Source organism: Passer montanus, unplaced genomic scaffold (assembly GCF_014805655.1).
Source record: "Passer montanus isolate IOZ18808 unplaced genomic scaffold, ASM1480565v1 scaffold43, whole genome shotgun sequence".
Taxonomy (NCBI): Eukaryota; Metazoa; Chordata; class Aves; order Passeriformes; family Passeridae; genus Passer; species Passer montanus.
Genome location: NW_024369151.1, coordinates 2,393,369 through 2,410,632, shown reverse-complemented (window position 1 = coordinate 2,410,632; position 17,264 = coordinate 2,393,369). Strand labels below are relative to the sequence as shown.

Below are 17,264 nucleotides of genomic sequence, written 5' to 3'. Positions count from 1 at the left end.
GGGATTCCATAAGGGCATGTCTTTCCTGGGCAGAGTGGCACGGCAAGGTGGGACTGCAGGTGGGATTTATCCTGCAGCTGAGCTCAGGGTATCCATAACACATCTGGGGCTCTCTGCCATGCCCATAATGCCCATCCTGGAACTCCTCACGTGTTCCAGGCTCTGGGCAGCTCCCGGAGCCACAGGGACACCTGTGGATCTGCTCCAAGGAGGGGCAAATCCAGAGCCCTGGAGCTGCCTCAGGCAGATTGCAGCAGCCCAGGGTTACATGTGCAACAGCCCTGGCACTTTGGCACAGCTTTTAACAGCTCTATTAAAATTCCTTTCAGGAGCTTTTGCTGTGGGAAATCCAAGGAAGCAGTGACTCAGTCCCAAAGCCGGGAGCCAGGCTGGCAGAGCTCCCTTTGCAGCCACCCCCAGGGTGAGACACATCCCAAAATGCCACCAAACTGCTTTCCCAAGGGAATTCTTGGGGGCACAGCTGGTACTCACCACTGGGCCGGGCTTGCCACCATCTCCCTTCACTCCGTCATCTCCAGCCTGTCCCTGTGGGGACATGGGGGTTCAGAAAAAGCCCCTCACCCTGTGTCCTTCACCTCTGAGGGGACTTTGAGCATCCTGTCCCACATCCCACACCCAGCTGGCCAAGACAGCACTGGAACCACGTGGGAGTGAACAGGATTCAGCAGCAGGAGCTGGTTATCCATGAGGCACCACTGGGTGCTGGAAAGGGTCTGATTTAGGGGATTTATGTACTGGGAGTTTGGGGTTTTAGGGTCCTGGGATCAGTGCTGAGTATGAGGTGTTAAACCCCCTCGTAATTTCTGAGCCCCCCGACCTGGCCAGTGAAGGGACAATAAATTCTTTGGGTAGTACTGGAAATAGGGAGGAGCTGGGGAAGCTTTTGGCAGTTCCCAGCTCTGCAACATTCCAGGCATCAGTACCTCGAATCCTGCAGCCCCAGCAGGTCCATCCACGCCTCGTGGCCCTGGATCTCCCTGGGGAAGGAGGGGAAACAGCTCTGTCCATGGAAAACCCTTCCCTGCCTTGCTGGCTCTGGATCTCAGGGGTGTCCCATGGCAGGTCCCCGTGCCACCAGCCTGCCCAGGACACCCATGCAGCCAGTGCCAGCCCATTCCCACCAGGAGAGCTTGGGAAGAGGCCAGAAAAGGGAGTTTCACCCGGAGGTGAAGGGTTGGAGCCATCATCCCTCCCTACCTTCTCTCCCTCGGGACCGTCGAGCCCAGGAGGACCTTGGAGTCCTGTCCCCCCCTGTTCAGGGCACAAGCAGAGGAGCCCGGGTCACACAGCCCTGCCAGTGCTCCTGGTACACAGATGTCCCCTGGCAGGTCTGGGACAGAGATGGGGTCCTGCCCAGTGCTCCTGGTCACACAAATGTCCCCTGCCAGGTCTGGGACAGGTTGGAAGGAGACAGGGGACATGATCTGACTTACAAACCATCCTCTGGCTCCAGCAGGTCCTGCAGCTCCGGTGACACCACCCTGGCCCTGGCACACAGAGGGAGACAGACGTGTTCCCAGCCTGGCAGTGGAATTTGCAGGCAGCATTGCCCCAAAGTGCCCCACAAACCCAAACCTTCCTTTTGTGCCAGCAAGACCCAATTTTGGTGTCATGCCTGTGAGACATGAAACTCCCTAATTATGGAGATTTGACAGTTCCTAGGGTTTTCTGCAGCTCCCAGAGCCCAAGGTTTCCCAGCAGGGGTGAGTGCCCTCCTTGGCAGCCATCAGCCAGCCTTTGGGGACACTGGAGGGTGAGGTAGCCCAGCCCCAGCTGTACTTGCCAGCAAACCTTCTCGGCCCTTCTCTCCCTTCTGGCCTTTCCCTCCAATTTCACCTGTGGCAGCTCCTGGACCCGGAATTCCAGGAAGGCCCCTGGGGCCAGCATTGCCCTGCTCAGAGATGGAGAAAAGTGTCACCACAAAGAGGGAAAAGGAACAGCAATAAATGAGCTTCTGCATGGAGGTGAGCTCTGTCACCCTCTGGCCAGGTGCCACGGAGAGCAGGTCACCCTGGGCTGCTCCTCAGCCATGGGGACACCCCTGTCCTGCTCTGTCCCCACCATGGAGCAGCAGGCCAGGGGTGTTTCCAAGGTGCTGGAAAGAGGGACAGAGTTAGAGACATCCCTCACCTTCCGTCCCCGCAGTCCTGGCTCGCCCGGGTCCCCAGTGTCACCAGTGTCACCCTGCCCAGGGGAAATGCCCACATCAGACACAGCAGCTGCTCCCCAGCCCCATCCCAGGGTAGGTTAAAAGCTGGGCTTTGATTTACATGGGCTTTTCCACCCTCCCCTGGCCGGGATTTTGATGCTGGGTAAGGCACGGGGGCTGGGAGTTCACCCCAGCTGTGACCCCGTACCCCAAAAGTGAGTGGGGACAAAATGCTGAGCACGCCTTGCCCAGCACGGGGACCCCAAAGCATCAACCCCTGGTTCCATGGGAGCATCCCAGGCTCTGTGGGCAAAGCCATGGCATGGCCAGGGTCCAGAGGCAGCACCACTCCCATTCCCTGTGGGGACAATCCCACACGTACCTCCTTGCCTTGCTTCCCAGGCCGTCCTGGTGGCCCCTCTGTCCCCTCGTCCCCTGGCTCCCCAGGGCTCCCTCTGATGCCTGGAGCTCCACAGCTTCCTGCCTCTCCCTGGACAGGATGAAGATGACCAAGATGATTTCTTGGCTGCCTTTTCCAGCTGTCCCTGGCTCTGCCCACCATCATTTCCCATACTGGGAAAATCCAGTTTCCTTATGGGACCCCCCTGCCATGCCCAGCAACGTCAATCCCCAGGCATGAGGATGCTGGGGGGGTTTCAAACACCTGCCATGGATTCAGGTGCCTGTGTGACCCTGCAGGGGTGGGGTGAGCCCAGCACCACCCCCAGCACCCACCTGCTCCCCCTTGGGCCCCAGCTGACCCTCTGCTCCTGGCGGTCCTGGTGGTCCCTGTGGAGGAGAGAAAAGCCCAGCCCTAGCACAGCTCATGGGCCCAGCTTTACCCTTCTGGCTTTTTTTGAGGCTCAGCAGCCTCCTCCCATCCTTTCCCATCCTTGGAGCAGGGAATTGGGGAGGGGGAGGCTGGAGCAGCCCCACTGGGGTGGGGACACGGGTCCCAGATGTTGTACCTGCTCCCCGTCCAGCCCGCGCACTCCGGCTGCCCCGGGAGCTCCCACCTCACCCTGCAGAGGACACAAAGGCAGGACAAGCAGCCGTGGTGGTTCCCTGTCTCTGCAGCTCCCCGAGATGTAAATCCCCCTCCCACAGTGATGGGGCCAAGCTGGGAGCAGTGCTGGCCCCCCCAGCCCCAGGGAGGTCAGTGGAGTGAGCCCAAGGTTCTGGGCAGCTCCTGGGGAAACCAAATCCTCTCCTTTGTCCTCACCTTCTCTCCTCTCATCCCTGCAGGTCCTTCACGTCCATTTGGACCTTCCTGGCCCTGAGAACAAACACCCCACATCAGCAGAGGGGCTCGGCCTGAGCTCAGGAGCCTTTGCAGCTCCCGAGGGGGGTCTGGGATGTCCTGACACAGCACCCATGGCCACGGGAAGGGAATCCACGCTCCAGCTCCTCAAGCCCCCTGCAACAGCTTCCCTTTTCCTTCCCTTCCTGCAGGTGCTTCGGGGAGCTCCCCAAAGGTGCAGCTGCAGGAAAATCCCTGATCCCTGTCCTCCTGAGAGGATCAGTGAGGGCTCCCAGCAGCTCTCACCGGGTAGCCAGGCGGGCCAGCAGCCCCAGCTGCTCCAGGAGCGCCTCTTTCTCCAGCTGAACCAGGCTTCCCAGCCATGCCATCCAGCCCTCTGGTGCCAGGAACACCCTGCAAGGCCAAAAAACCCGTCAGGCCCCCAAAACTCAGCTCTGGGAGGGCCATGCCAGGGAAAGCCCCGTGGCTGATGCAGTTGGGTCACCTTGGGGTCCAAAGGTGCCACCTGCTCCAGGTGTAGGACACTGCTGTCCCCCATCCCAACTTGTCACCACCCACACACAGGGTTTGGGGTGTTCCCGCCCCACAACCACCCCAGGGATGACAATGCCTTGGAGTGGGCACTGATGTCTGTTGAGGTTTTTGGTTTTTTTGCTGTAGAGTCAGGATTAAATGTGTGAGACAGTATTTCTTGTTTGGACTCAGATGTTTATTAGTTCTTATCTATATTATAGTCTCACAAACTGTGAGTTCTATAGTACTTCACTCTAACAAATTAAAAATGGAACTGTATTTCTCTTTCTACAAGGTTTTTTAAGGATAAACTGTCTAATTAAGAAATGACACTTAAATTATTTTTACTTTTAACCTAATAACCAACCACCTGTGGGCCGCAGTGCAGACTTTTTTATCTAATTACACAATACTACTTAAACTATGAAGAAGAAGGTGAAGAAGAAGGACCAGCCTCTGCCCTAAAACCTCCATCTTGCTATATATGTAACACTATATCCCAAAACTTTAATAAGATTCCCACCCTGTGATATAGGACAGACATTTCTATTCAAACTCCACACCCACAATCTCAGTTCCATCATTCCATTTTGGAAGCTTCCCCACGGCCTCAGGTCACTGCAGTGTTCTCCTGGGGGTCAGTGCCTGCCAGCATAGAAACTCTGAAATTCTCAGTAACCAGGGTTCCTAAAAAATGCCCACCCTGTGCGACATCCCTGTCCCCTGTGGGACATCCCCCCAGCCCAGCAAGGTGCAGCTCTGCACTTACAGGCAGCCCTGGGAGCCCTCGAGGACCTGGGTCACCCGTTCTGCCCTGGGAAAAGAAGGATTTCAGCAGTGTGTCATGGAACTGGGATCAGGGGAGGCTTTGCTCACAGAAATCCCCTTGTCTTGGGACTGTGGCATTCACATTCTCTGGAAAAATTCCTTCACCCAGGAGTGTTCTCCTGGGAAGCTGAGAAGCCTCAGAGAAAAGGAAAACATTTCTTATCTCATGTGCTTCTCCTGTGCTGTGCTCCTTTGGAATGTGTTTGGAGATTGTTCACCCACAGGTGATTGTTCCATTGGGTTCTGCTGTGAGTTGTTTTCACTCTTTGGCCAATCAGGGCCAGGCTGTGTCAGGACTCTGGAGAGAGTCAGGAGTTTCATTATTATCTTTTTGGCCTTCTGTAAGTATCCTTTCTATATTCTTTAGTGTAGTATAGTATTCTTTAATATAATATAGTATCATAAACTAATTAATTAGCCTTCTGAGAACATAGAGTGAGATTCATCATTCCTCCCTGCCACAGGGGTTCCTGCAAATACAGTATGGGACCATCTCAGCAGTGTCTGTGCTGCATCAGGACAGAGCCCAGCCAGCAGGGAGTGGGACCAGGGTCATTCCTGCCTGCTCCCAGCAAGGGCTGTGGGATGGATCCGTGCTGCAGGCAGCACAGGGGAGGTACTGCAGGTCACACACCCATGCAGAGGCATCAGAGCAGCCAGGAATACAGGGAGCAAGCAAGGAGAGCCATACCTGGGAGCCAGGAGCACCACGAGGACCAGGGGGACCTGGCAGGGCCTGGGGGACAAGAGCACCATGGGTGACACAGCCCTGGCTGAGCCCCTGCCAATTTAACTGCAGGACTGGCAAAAGTTCTCTATTGTAGCAGCCAAACTAGCTGCTAATAAAGTCCAGGGTAAGGAAGAAAAAATGGTGTTTGCATTGAATCCACAGATGTTTAATTCAGCTGCTCTGTGAGATGGTCAGGGTCCAAAGCCAGGACTCATGGGGGGAGCCCAGGTGTTTGTGTACCCAGAGGTAGGGGCTGAACAGTGGCACGGGGCAGTACAAGGATGAGGGCCAGTGGGGGAATAGGGAGGGGGTGGCTCAGGGACACAGGAACAAGGAAGGAGCCAATGGGGTCTGACAGCTTTGGAGGGAAGCTTCTTGTGTCTGCCTAACCCAGGGAATGCCTCTTGGGGTCTCCACACCCTATGGCAAAGCTTTCCCATTTTCCCCATTCCCAGCCCAGCATGGAGAACTCGCCTGGTGCTTTCCAGGGGCTGGAGCTGCCCAGAACACCAGCAAACAGTGCTTACCTTTGGACCAGCTTTTCCTGGAAATCCTGGCGGACCTTGAGCTCCCCTTTCTCCCTGTTAGGAGGCAAGAAGGATTTCCTTTCCTCGGTATGTTTTAATGCAAAAACTTCTTTAAAAAGCACATGAAAACAAACAAAAACCAGCTCTTAGAACAATCCAGAGGTGCTGGCGTGCCAATGGCGTGCTGTGGGAGGCAGATCCAGCTGTTCTCCTCCCACCATGGCTGGTGGAGGCTGTGGACACCTCCAAACCCATCCACTGGCTTCAAAACTCATCCCAAAAATGCTTCCAGTGCTGCCAGTGCTGGAGGGCGTGTCCCATCCCTACCTTGTCTCCCCTGCGTCCCAACCTCCCGCGGTCTCCAGCAGGTCCTGGATAGCCCTGGGAAGAGCCCGGGGTTAGGAGGCAGCTGGGGCTGCCTGGCATATTTGTATTTTTGGGAGAAGGTGGCTGAGGGAAAGGCAGGAGCCCTGGGAGGGTGGTGAGTGCCCAGCTGGGGCTGCTGCAGCCTCCTCCCAGTCTGGCCACCGCCGTGTCCCCTCCGTGGCAGCTCCATCACTTACATAGGTGCCCACAGCTCCTTGTGGCCCCTCCAAGCCAGGCTTCCCAGGCAGCCCCTGGCAGACAAAACAAGGGAATTAGCAAACCCCCAGTCCCAGGATGCAGTCAGGACCTCCCTTCCTCAGTGATCCCACAGGATCTGAGGAGCCCCTGGGCTGAGTCCATGGCATCCCCCAGAGCAGCTCAGAGCCTCTGGGGGCTGGGAGCACCATCACTGCCCCAACCAGCCCCCCACACCCCAGCTCTCACCTTTGGGCCCAAGCAACCCGGGTCTCCATCAGGTCCAGGCTTTCCTGGAGAGCCCTTTGGGATTATTTGGGGAGGAGGTGTCAGTCAAAGGCTGAGAGAAGCCGAGCCCTGCTGAGCCCCCAACTGAGCTCGTGGTTCCAGGTCTCCATCCCAGCTCAATGAGTTGGAAGGGACCCACCAGGATCACCCAGCCCAGCCCCTGTCCCTGCCCAGACCCCCACCAACCCCACCCTGGGCATCCCTGGCAGCGCTGGCCAAAGGCTCCTGGAGCTCTGGCAGCCTCGGGGCCGTGCCCATTCCCTGGGGAGCCTGGGCAGTGCCACCCTCTGCCACTGGGATCTTCTCCAGGACCCAGAGCCATGGAGGGTTTCCATGAACTGCCATTCCCCATGGACACCCTGCCAGGCTCAGGGAGGCTGCACAGTTCCTGGAGCAGGCTGATTCCCTGGGGGAATGATTCTGTTCTTCCCTAGTCCCAGTTATTTCCACCACTGAGGCTTTTTAATGTCTTTTATCAGCCAGGTATGATCAGGTCCTACAGATGCCTCGATTCCCAAGGAAAGCCCCACATTCCCACCAGCAGCACCAGCCCCACTGACATCCCACCTAGAAAAACACACAGTTCATGCAGAGGAACATTTTTTTTTTTCCTTACTGTGGATCCAGGAGCTCCGGCGTGCCCACGGCCCCCTGGCAAACCAGCAAATCCCTGGAGGAAAGGGCAGCAGAGGAGCCATGGAGGGAAGGCAGGAGAGGAGGATGGAGAGACACAGCCCTGGGTTTGAGCCCCACCCAAAGCACAAGGGAAGGGCCCAGCCTGGTTGAGGCAGCACCGGGGCTTTTCCTTAAAATCCAGCTCCTGGATTCCTCATGGAATCACCACAGCTGTGTGTGGACAGACACAACACCCACTCGTGCCCCCAGACACTCTGTGTGATGCTGGCAGCACTCTGGTCTGTCTCTGACCCAGTTTTCATCCACTCTCTTGAGGGAAGCGCCAGATTTTTATTTTTTAATTATTTTATTTTTAATTTCAGAGGGAAGATAAATATATGATATCCTGCAGAGGGGAAAACCTGCTGCCAGCCCCAGACTTGCTGCTAGTTTTGTTCAGGCTAGCAGTGCCAGGGGTGGGAAATCCCACTTCCCTGTTCCCAATCCTCCCCCCATCAACACCCTCCCAGAGGAGCACCCTCCAGCTGCCCATGGACACGCTTTGGAGGCACATTCCCAAAGGGATAAAGCTGAGCAGAGGGATGGAAGGCCAGAAAATCAGCTCTACTCACCAGTGGTCCCCTCCTGCCTGGGCTGCCCACGATCCCTGGGTGGCCCTGCAGGACGAGGATGAGGATGGGGAAGCAGAACAGCCTCTCCCAGTCCCCATCATGGCAAAGTCCATGGTATCAAGGTCTTGTCCCACATGGCCATGAGAATGGCAGGTTGGGAAGTGACCCCACTGATGGCATCAAGGTCAGCCACAGCCACAAGGATGGAAGGTTGGGAAGTGACCCCACTGATGGTATAAGGTCTTGTCCCAAATAGTCACAGGGATGGCAGGTTCAGAGGTATCCCCACTGCTGCTATCAGGTCTTGTCCCACACAGCCACAAGGATGGAAGGTTGGGAAGTGACCCACTGATGGCATCAAGGTCTTGTCCCACATGGCCACAGGACGGGAGGTTGGGGGTGTCCCCATGGGCTCAGCTGCCCCATCCACACGCCCCAGCACCCTGTCCCCAGGCAAGTACAGATGTAGGATGGGAACCTGTGTACCAGGCTTTCCTTCGGCGCCCTCCGCTCCCGGCACGCCCCGCGAGCCCTGCAAGGAGAGTTTTGGCTCAGGGTGGCCCCACAAGGGCTCCTCCTGCCCCCACCCCTCAGGGTGACACTGTGGGACATCAGCAGTGGCAGCTGTGCATTCCTCACTGCACAGCTCATCCCACACTGCTCTAGCAGCTCCTCCCTGCTCCATCCCACCTTGGGATGGGAAATAACATCCACGTGGGAGGGAAGCTGTTCCCACCAGGAACACCTCGGCTGGGTTTTCCCTCCTCCTGCCCCAGCTATTTATTCCTGGCTCCTTCACCAGCCTCAGCTCTGAATGACAGAGCTTCCTTATAAAGTTCTTTCCTGGAATTTTCTGTGCTCAGCATTCTGGAGGAAGTCGTGGCGTTGAGCAGGTGGTTTGTCAAAATGCAACGTGCCACAGCCCGAGCTGCTCATCCCCAACTTTTCCTGCTCGAATTCCTGACCCTCTGGTCTGGCCACATTCCAGGATGCTGCTCCCATGTCCCAGAGCCAGCAGCTCCCCACGGCAGCACAGGGATGTGGGATATCCTCTACTTACAGGCAGTCCAGGCACTCCAACCAGCCCACGCTGCCCCACGCGGCCCTGCAAAACACCAGGAGTCACCAAACCATCCCCCTGCCAGGGGCCAAGCTGCACATTTGGAGGATAATCCTGTGCCTGAAAGATGTGCTCTGCCCCAGCACATCCCAAGCCAAGCAAGGGGTGTTTCAATCCAGGCTTGTTTCAACCTCTCACAGCCAAAGATGCTCCAAGATCCAAATTCCAGCACCCCGTTAGTTACCCGGGCTCCCCGTGGTCCTGGGGCTCCCTTGGGGCCGTCAGGTCCTTGGCATCCCTGAAATCCACACAAAGCAAAACACAGACATTGCAAATCTACAGGGGCAGCTCAGGGGATGCCACGCACAGGGAGGGGGCCAAGAGGCTGGAGACCCTCCCCAGGATGGTGCCCCTGGTGCTGGGACCCTGGCAGGGTGGGCACATCCCTGTTTGCCATGCCAGGCAGTGGGCAGCCCCTGGGAAAGCAGCAGATTCTGGTGCTGACCTTGGGTCCCTGGCTGCTGTTCAGCCCTGCAGGGCCAATCTGACCTTCTTCCCCCTGCCAGGAGAGAGGGGAGGAATCAGCCAGGGAAAACACAGCCGCATTCCCGGGGGAGTGTAGGGAAAAACACCACGAGTGTGACCAGAGGTGACGTTAATAAATGGCACCAGCTGAGCTTTGGTGGCAATGGGGACTTCCCCCACCCCCAGGGCTAAAAACCAGGCAGAAAGAAAACCTCAACAGTTTGGTGTGGCCCAAAACGACATGGTTGAATATTTTTGTTTCCCGGTGGACAAATTAAAGGCAATGCCAAGGACTGCTGTGCCAAGGCTGCTGCCTGCTCCAGCCCCTGTGCCTGGGAGGGTGGACAAGGCAGGAGAGGATTCCTGCTGCATCCCCAGCTCCTGGAGAGGTGGGAGGAGCTGTTACTCATCCTGGAGAGCAAAAGAGCAGAGCCAGGAAGGTATCCCAAAAGCCCTGGGAGTGGGAGGGCATCCCCTTGCAGGCTGGAAATGTGGGTGGGAAAATAATCCTCCTTTTCCTGAGAAGCTGGGAATCACTAGGGATCAGCAGGCAGCCTCAAACACGGATGTGGAGGTGGCTTCAGTCTCCCAGACAGCTCTCTCAGAGCACACACTGCAGGAAAGAGCATTCCCAAAGCCCTTGAGGCTGCCAGCACAGGCTCCAGGAGCCTGGCAGGAGTCAGAGAGGGGCACAAAATGGGCAATCCACGAACCCTCTGCTCCCAAAAGCTGCAAAGGAGCTGACCCGGAGCAGGGACTCAGCGGGATCCTGCAGAGCTGCTGGGCTGAGGCAGCTGGGGAGGGCTGGCAATCCTCTGCCTGAGGCTGCCCTGGCAGCAGTGAACCCCGCAGAGAATTTTGGGGTGAAGAGGTGTGGAGCAGGCAGGGCACAGCTTGGTTTGCAGCCCCCAGGCTGGGGCTCTGGGCTGAGCTCCCTGTGCTGTTAAAGGGATCCCTTGGGAGAGATCCCATAAACCAGCACTGCCTGCCCCCCTCAGGGCTGTGCCCACGCTGTGACACAGGTCACACGTGTGCTCCCCCCATGACACTCCAGCCCAGCAGTGGCACTCACGTCTGGTCCCCGTGGCCCTGCAGCCCCTCGGGGGCCAGGGAAGCCCTGCAAGCCCCCCTGGCCCCGGGCTCCTGGAGGGCCTTTTGCTCCTTGTGCTCCTCGTGGGCCCTTGGAGGAACAAAACACAGAATGTCACAAAGCAGGGACAGCAATTCCCTGATCCACAGGCAGGAATTCCCCTGGAGAACCCATCACTGGCACGGGGGAGCACCCCAAACCCTCCTCCCCCAGTGTCCCTGGGCCACCAGAAATGGGGAAGTTCATTGTTTGAACAGCCAAAGTGAGATGGAGCAGGGAAGGATGGATCAGGGGTGGGATCAGCACAGAATGAGCTGCCTGGCTGCCACAGACCCCAGAACCCAGCAGGGCCCAGGCTCCTTGGGCAGCCACAGCCACCCACAGCTGGGTAAAGCATCTGAGCAACAGAGGGAGCAGCTCCTTGAGCCCATTCCCTGGGGAGCCTGGGCAGTGCCAGCACCCTCTGGGGGAAGAGCCTTGCCCTGAGCTCCAGCCTGAGCTGCCCTGGCCCAGCCCCAGCCATGCCCTGGCTCCTGTCCCTGTCCCAGATGCAGCATTCCAGCACCCAGCCCCTCCATGTCCCCTCTGCAGGGTGACCAGGGACCCCCAGGTGGCATTTGGAGGCACCACAGGCTTGGGAATGGGTACCTTGCCTCCTTTGGCTCCCAGATCTCCCTTGGCTCCACCTGGACCTCGGCAGCCCTGCAAGAGCAGCAGCAGTGGAGGTTACAGTGAGAACCCCCTGGTGCAAGCTGTGTCTTAGCCTGGCACCAAATAAAGGGAATTTTGCCCTGCTCCAGTCAGGGCTTTCCCCTGAGCTGGGAGCAGGGACCTGCTGGATCTGGCTCCAGGGCTTTTGGGTTCAATCCCCACCAAACCAAGCCCAGCAGCCCATGCCAGTCCAGCTCCCAGCTGGCACCACCAAAACAATGCCAAGTGTCCTCACTGCTGTGTTCCATAACTCAGGCCAAAGCATTCCCACTTCCCTGAGCTCCCAAAGGCAGGTGACCCCTCAGGACGCTCCCAAGCCTGAAAATTCCAGCAAAAGGAGCCCAAGCTCAGCTCTGCCTCCCCAAACAGCCCCAGCTGGCACCTACTCAAACATCAAGTCCAGGCACACATAAAGGACACAGAGCCACAGCTTTGGGCTGCTGTGCCACAGCTCTCCTGCTTCCAAAGCAGGATCCCATGGATGCCATCACTCACCTGCTCTCCTTGGGCGCCTTTTGCACCTGGCAGGCCAAGCAAACCCTTCAGAGAGAGACAGAGAATGCAAGTTAAAGAGAAAAACACAAAGGGAAGTACTGCATGTGCTCCTGGAGGTGACAACCCACCCACAGCACAGGGATGGCACGGGCTGGGAAATGGGGGCACCACTTGGGCTCGAGATGCCCCAGTGGGATTTGTTCCCCAAAAAGGGACCAGAAGAGTCACAAACCCTCCCAAGGCTGCCCCTAAGATGAGGCTGAGGTCCTCATTTGACTCCAAATGCACCCCCACATCCCATCCCTCATCCCACTCAAGCCCCAGTCCTCAGCTCTGTGGGTTGGGGTCCCAGGACACAGAAAGGGACACCTGGGCCAGGCAGGAGGAAGGTCAGGCTGTCCCAAACCTTTGGATAGGGTACCTGAGCACCCAAATCCCTTGGGAAAAGGGTGCCCCAGGGAAGGGATCAGCAGGGCTGGCCCATCTCTGCTGATAAATCCGCAGGGCAGGAATAAAAATTGAGGTGATTGAGAGCAGGAGGGGCAGAGGAGCTTTGGGGATGATGAGTGTGGCCACAGGGACGTGGCTGGCATCTCAGCAGCCCTGTGGGAAGCTGGGCAAACAGGGCACTCCCTGCAGGGTTCTGTGGGGCTGCCAGGGGGAGAAGGAGTGTGGCCACAGCTCTCTTCACAGAGAGCAGCAGGCACAACTTCCCAAGGACTTTTCCTGGGAAGGCAGAGGGAAGAAGAGAAAACAATTGTTATCTCTATTCACTGCTCCTGTTTTTGCACATGTGGACTGTGTTATGGAGATTGTTTACCCAAAGTGATTTGTTAATTGGACACTGGTGAAAGTTGTTTTGAGTGATTAGCCAGTCACTCAAAGCTGTGTCCTGGCTGCCTCAGTCACGGGTCTTTCTGTAGTATAGTTTTAATATAGTATTAATGCAATATAATATAGTTTAATAAAGCAATTGTTCAGCATTCTGAATCATGGAGTCAGAGCACATTATTCCCTGGCTGGGGGATCGCCTGTTTCCACTACAGATGAGAGCACCCCACATCCAGCCACCCCCTTCCCATGCACTTACCCCAGGGCCCTGCTGTCCCAGCTGTCCCCTCACCCCAGGGGCACCATCTGCACCCTGCAAGAGAATCCTGGAATCACAGACTGATCTGAGCTGGAAGGGACCCCAAGGATCACCCAGCCCAGCCCCTGTCCCTGCCCAGACCCCCCAAAACCCCACCCTGGGCATCCCTGGCAGCGCTGGCCAAAGGCTCCTGGAGCTCTGGCAGCCTCGGGGCCGTGCCCATTCCCTGGGGAGCCTGGGCAGTGCCAGCACCCTCTGGGGGAAGAGCCTTGCCCTGAGCTCCAGCCTGAGCTGCCCTGGCCCAGCCCCAGCCGTGCCCTGGCTCCTGTCCCAGAGTGAAGAGGTATCATCAGAGCACCCAGCCCCTCCATGTGCCCTCCCCAGGGTGACCAGGTGGCATTTGGGAGGTCAGCTGGAAGTGCTGCCCCCTCTCCCCTCCAAAAACAGGGACAGGGACCCCCTCATTCCCACACGTCAGGTCCTTCCAGGGAAATCCCTCCAACCTGGGCTTCATTCCCACCAAGGTCCCATAAAATGCTCTTACTGTGTCTCCTTTGGGACCAGAGGATCCCTCCAGCCCTGCTGGACCCTGGCAAAAGCAAAGGCAGGGGGATGTTGGGAAAAGAGGGATGTGGCTCCCTGTCCAGCTCTGTGGATGGGACCCCAGCCCACAGGAACCTGCCCAGGAGCTGCCTCACACCTCAGGGACAATGTCCTCACCCAGGGGACACAGCCCTTCCACCCACCCACTCCTGGGGGGCCACAAGGACCCCCAAGGTCAAGGATTTCCCATCCACTTCCCAAATCCATGGGGGACAAATCCCAGCAGCTCCTGGAAGAGAACTGGGGGGATGCACCCAGCCCAGGACAGCCCCACTCACCTGAGAGCCCCTGGGGCCAGGGGGGCCACGCCTGCCCTGCAAGCCCTGGGGTCCCTGCAGAGGGGGGACAGGGAGCTGCCATTAGGATCAAACCCTCTCCTGGGAATTCCCAGCTGCTGAGGGGCTCCAGAGTGCCCAGCTTACAGCACACAAAGGGCTACAGAAGGGATTCCCACCCCTGAGCCAGCCTCTGCAGCTTTTGGGGTGGCTTGGGATCATGTCCCAGCTGGAGGAGACCACTCCAGGCTGGGTGAGCCCCTGGCCCAGTCCCATGCCAGGACACCCCATGCCAGGACACCCATCCAGGGATACCCATCCAGGACATCCACCCTGGGACACCCATCCAGGGACACCCCATCCCAGGAATCCCCTACCTTGGGGCCGCGGGGCCCGGCCATCCCAGGAGGGCCCAATTCCCCCTGTGGAGAGAGCAGGGCAGGGATGGGGTGAGCACAGCGACCCCAAAATCCCAAATGACAAAGGCTGGGCACTGGGCACACCCACCTGAGAGCCATTGGTGCCTCGGCACCCCACGGATCCCGGCTGGCCGGGCTCTCCCTGCAAGGCAAGACCCTGCTCAGCCCCACACAGGACGTGGGACAGGGGCTCCTGAGCACCCCGGGGATGCTGGGGGGCTTTACTGGTGAGTTTAACACCATGGGTCCTTTTGCAGTCCTCCCCCCACTAGCTGGGATGGTTTTAACCAAACGCAGCATTTTTAGGTGTAAATTAGAACAAGGGAGGGACCAGGTGGCACTCTGGGCAGCAGCAGCCTGAAATTCCATCTGTGCCAAACCCTGAGACTCACCATGGGACCGGCAGGGCCCGGGGCACCCACTGAGCCACCTTCTCCCTGCAGCAGGAGAGAAAAAAAAATTTAAAAAAACATTTTTTGCTTTGATTCTCTCCTTCATCCCAAATCCCCCTTTTTCTTCACATCGTTTTCACACTTGTTCACAACAGCTGCTTGATGCCCCCTCGGACATTTGCTGACCAACCCTAGCTCCCTTTCATGTTGGAGAACCCATCCATTCACCACCAAACCACTTCAGTTTTGCTTTCAAATCCTTTTCCAGCCCTTTCCTGGACAGGATGTCCCCCAGTCATGTGGGAGCACTGGGCTGTCCCTATGCTGAGAGCAGCCTGGAAAAACCAGGTGCTGCCAGCCTGGGATTCATCTCAGCTGGAGGTGGCCACCTAAAATAAACCCCAGTATGCTCTGGAAAAGCTCATTTATCTTCATTTCTCCTCATTCCCAGCTGGAACAGGGATGGGAAATGCTGGAGGCAAGGCCCCAGCGTGCCTGGATGCAAATCCCTGCTCAGACCCCTCTTCCCAGTGGGAATCCCCGGCTCCCGCACCCCTTTGGTGGCACAGAGAAGGGCAATGCACTCACCTCTGGCCCTGCAGGGCCCTGCAAGCCCATGGCACCCTTCAGCCCCGCCAGCCCCTGGGAGAGAAGCCAGGAATGAGGGGGTCAGCACCCTGAGGTGACACTGCCTTTGTCCCCTCCCTCACAGGAGGGGCAGGGACACCACAGAGACCACGAGGGCTTTGCCAGAGGCAGGAGAGGGTGGGCTGGAGCTTGGGACAGGGCAGAGAGGGACAGGGGCCAGCAAAGGGCACGGAGGGAGGGGTGTGAGACACTTTCAGCTCCCCAGGTGACTCACCTGGAGCCCTGCAGGCCCTGGCAGCCCGTTCTCTCCCTTCACCCCCTGGAAAAGACAAGAGCAGCCTGAGTGATGGAGGAGAGCAGGACCTGGGGGGCTGTGTCAGGCAAGGAGAGACCCCTGCCCGCCCTGGCAGGGCTGGGAGGGGCAGGGACAGCCACCCTCACCTTCACTCCCTTCTCTCCTTTGTCCCCAGCTGGTCCTGGGTCTCCCAAGAAACCCTGAAATGGAACAGGGATGAAATGGGAACAGGGATGGGCCCCAGCTGGGCCACCAGGAGTTAAAATGTGGCTGCTGTGCCTCAAAGGACACAGTCAGGGTGGGACAGGAGGATGGGGACCCTCAAGGTTGTGCTACATGGGGCAAAGCCTGGCTGCTGGTGCCCAGCATGGTGTCACCTCCCTGCAGCTCCTGGTGTCACCCACAGCAGTGACACAGGGCTGGCACGGGCAGGAGGGCACAAAGTGTGGCCCAGAACAGGGGTCTGATAACCACGTGGGACTGCTGCTGCAAAAAGAAGAAATTAGGTCTCAAACCCACCAGGATGATAAGATCTTGGAGGAGCCCAAAAACCTCCTGGGCAGCTCTAAAAACGCTGCCCTGAAGCTGACTAAGTGATGGGAAAATTAAAACATTAAAGGGTGACAAACCAGCAGCATTCACTGTTTTATGGGCATTTGGGGAGGAGCTGCAGGAGCAGTTCTTGTCCCAGTGGAACCAGTAGGAAAGGTGATGGGTTTGGCACTGGGAGCAGGTGCTGGGGCTGGCGCTGCTGGGACTGGGGCTGGCACCTCATCGTGCCCAGGGCTGTGCAAGCCAGAGCCAACTCACCTCTTCTCCCTTGTCCCCAGCCAGCCCTCGGTCACCCTGGAAGCCCTGGAGGCCCTGGGAAGGGGGAGGAAGGAGCAGGGCAGGCACTGAGGGGCTGCCACCCGTGCCCACCCTGCTCCCCAGCAGCTGCTGAGTGTGGATTCACATTCTCTGAAAAAAACCCTTCACCCAGGAGTTTTCTCCTGGAAAGCTGAGAAGCCTCAGAGAAAAAGGAAAACAATTCTTATCTCATTTGCTTCTGCTGTGTTTTGCTGCTTTGGAATGTGGTTGGACATTGTTTACCAGCAGGTGATTGTTTCATTGGTTTCATGTGAATTCTTTTGACTTAATGATCAATCAGGGCCAAGCTGTGTCAAGGCTCTGGAGAGATTCACCAGTTTTCATTATTATCTTTTTAGCTTCCTGTAAGTATCCTTTCTATATTCTTTAGTACAGTTTCGTATAGTATTCTTTAATATAATACAGTATCATAAAATAATAAATCAGCCTTTTGAGAACACAGAGTCAGATTCATCATTCCTGCCTTTGTCTGGGAACCCCACAAATACAGCAGAGCTCCAGCTCCCCCTGATCCTGAGCCTTCCCTGGCCCTGCCTGCCCGCAGCTCACCTGCTCCCCTGGCAGCCCCCAGGGCCCAGGTTTGCCATCCAAGCCAGGGAAACCATCAGAGCCGGGGTACCCCACACGTCCTGGCAAGCCCTGGAGCCCAGGTTCCCCCTGGGGAGAAAAATCCAAGCACAGAAAATGAAAATATCCACATTATGAAAGCAGTAAAGGAAACTCTGA

At 57.4% G+C, this 17,264-nt stretch overlaps 1 protein-coding gene across 4 annotated transcripts in view; it reads right to left on the bottom strand.

Moving 5' to 3' along the window:
• The window catches only part of LOC120507526 (collagen alpha-1(I) chain-like), an 81,724-nt gene that overhangs the window by 7,321 nt on the left and 57,139 nt on the right, over positions 1 to 17,264 (bottom strand). For 3 of the 4 annotated variants that reach the window (XM_039720329.1, XM_039720331.1, XM_039720330.1), the window contains exons 14-50: positions 17,088 to 17,195; positions 16,479 to 16,532; positions 15,815 to 15,868; positions 15,648 to 15,692; positions 15,374 to 15,427; positions 14,786 to 14,830; positions 14,482 to 14,535; positions 14,352 to 14,396; positions 13,978 to 14,031; positions 13,641 to 13,685; positions 13,097 to 13,150; positions 12,007 to 12,051; positions 11,449 to 11,502; positions 10,783 to 10,890; positions 9,691 to 9,744; positions 9,430 to 9,483; positions 9,186 to 9,230; positions 8,604 to 8,657; positions 8,126 to 8,170; positions 7,495 to 7,548; positions 6,840 to 6,893; positions 6,593 to 6,646; positions 6,357 to 6,410; positions 6,030 to 6,083; positions 5,464 to 5,508; positions 4,714 to 4,758; positions 3,717 to 3,824; positions 3,393 to 3,446; positions 3,139 to 3,192; positions 2,906 to 2,959; positions 2,553 to 2,660; positions 2,152 to 2,205; positions 1,805 to 1,912; positions 1,455 to 1,508; positions 1,219 to 1,272; positions 945 to 998; positions 493 to 546 (exon numbers count right to left, since the gene is read on the bottom strand). In XM_039720329.1, the coding sequence (XP_039576263.1) occupies positions 493 to 546; positions 945 to 998; positions 1,219 to 1,272; positions 1,455 to 1,508; positions 1,805 to 1,912; positions 2,152 to 2,205; positions 2,553 to 2,660; positions 2,906 to 2,959; positions 3,139 to 3,192; positions 3,393 to 3,446; positions 3,717 to 3,824; positions 4,714 to 4,758; positions 5,464 to 5,508; positions 6,030 to 6,083; positions 6,357 to 6,410; positions 6,593 to 6,646; positions 6,840 to 6,893; positions 7,495 to 7,548; positions 8,126 to 8,170; positions 8,604 to 8,657; positions 9,186 to 9,230; positions 9,430 to 9,483; positions 9,691 to 9,744; positions 10,783 to 10,890; positions 11,449 to 11,502; positions 12,007 to 12,051; positions 13,097 to 13,150; positions 13,641 to 13,685; positions 13,978 to 14,031; positions 14,352 to 14,396; positions 14,482 to 14,535; positions 14,786 to 14,830; positions 15,374 to 15,427; positions 15,648 to 15,692; positions 15,815 to 15,868; positions 16,479 to 16,532; positions 17,088 to 17,195 (2,187 nt within the window). The remainder of the gene's footprint in view (positions 1 to 492; positions 547 to 944; positions 999 to 1,218; positions 1,273 to 1,454; positions 1,509 to 1,804; positions 1,913 to 2,151; positions 2,206 to 2,552; positions 2,661 to 2,905; positions 2,960 to 3,138; positions 3,193 to 3,392; positions 3,447 to 3,716; positions 3,825 to 4,713; positions 4,759 to 5,463; positions 5,509 to 6,029; positions 6,084 to 6,356; positions 6,411 to 6,592; positions 6,647 to 6,839; positions 6,894 to 7,494; positions 7,549 to 8,125; positions 8,171 to 8,603; positions 8,658 to 9,185; positions 9,231 to 9,429; positions 9,484 to 9,690; positions 9,745 to 10,782; positions 10,891 to 11,448; positions 11,503 to 12,006; positions 12,052 to 13,096; positions 13,151 to 13,640; positions 13,686 to 13,977; positions 14,032 to 14,351; positions 14,397 to 14,481; positions 14,536 to 14,785; positions 14,831 to 15,373; positions 15,428 to 15,647; positions 15,693 to 15,814; positions 15,869 to 16,478; positions 16,533 to 17,087; positions 17,196 to 17,264) is intronic. The other variant, XM_039720332.1, reaches the window with a different exon arrangement.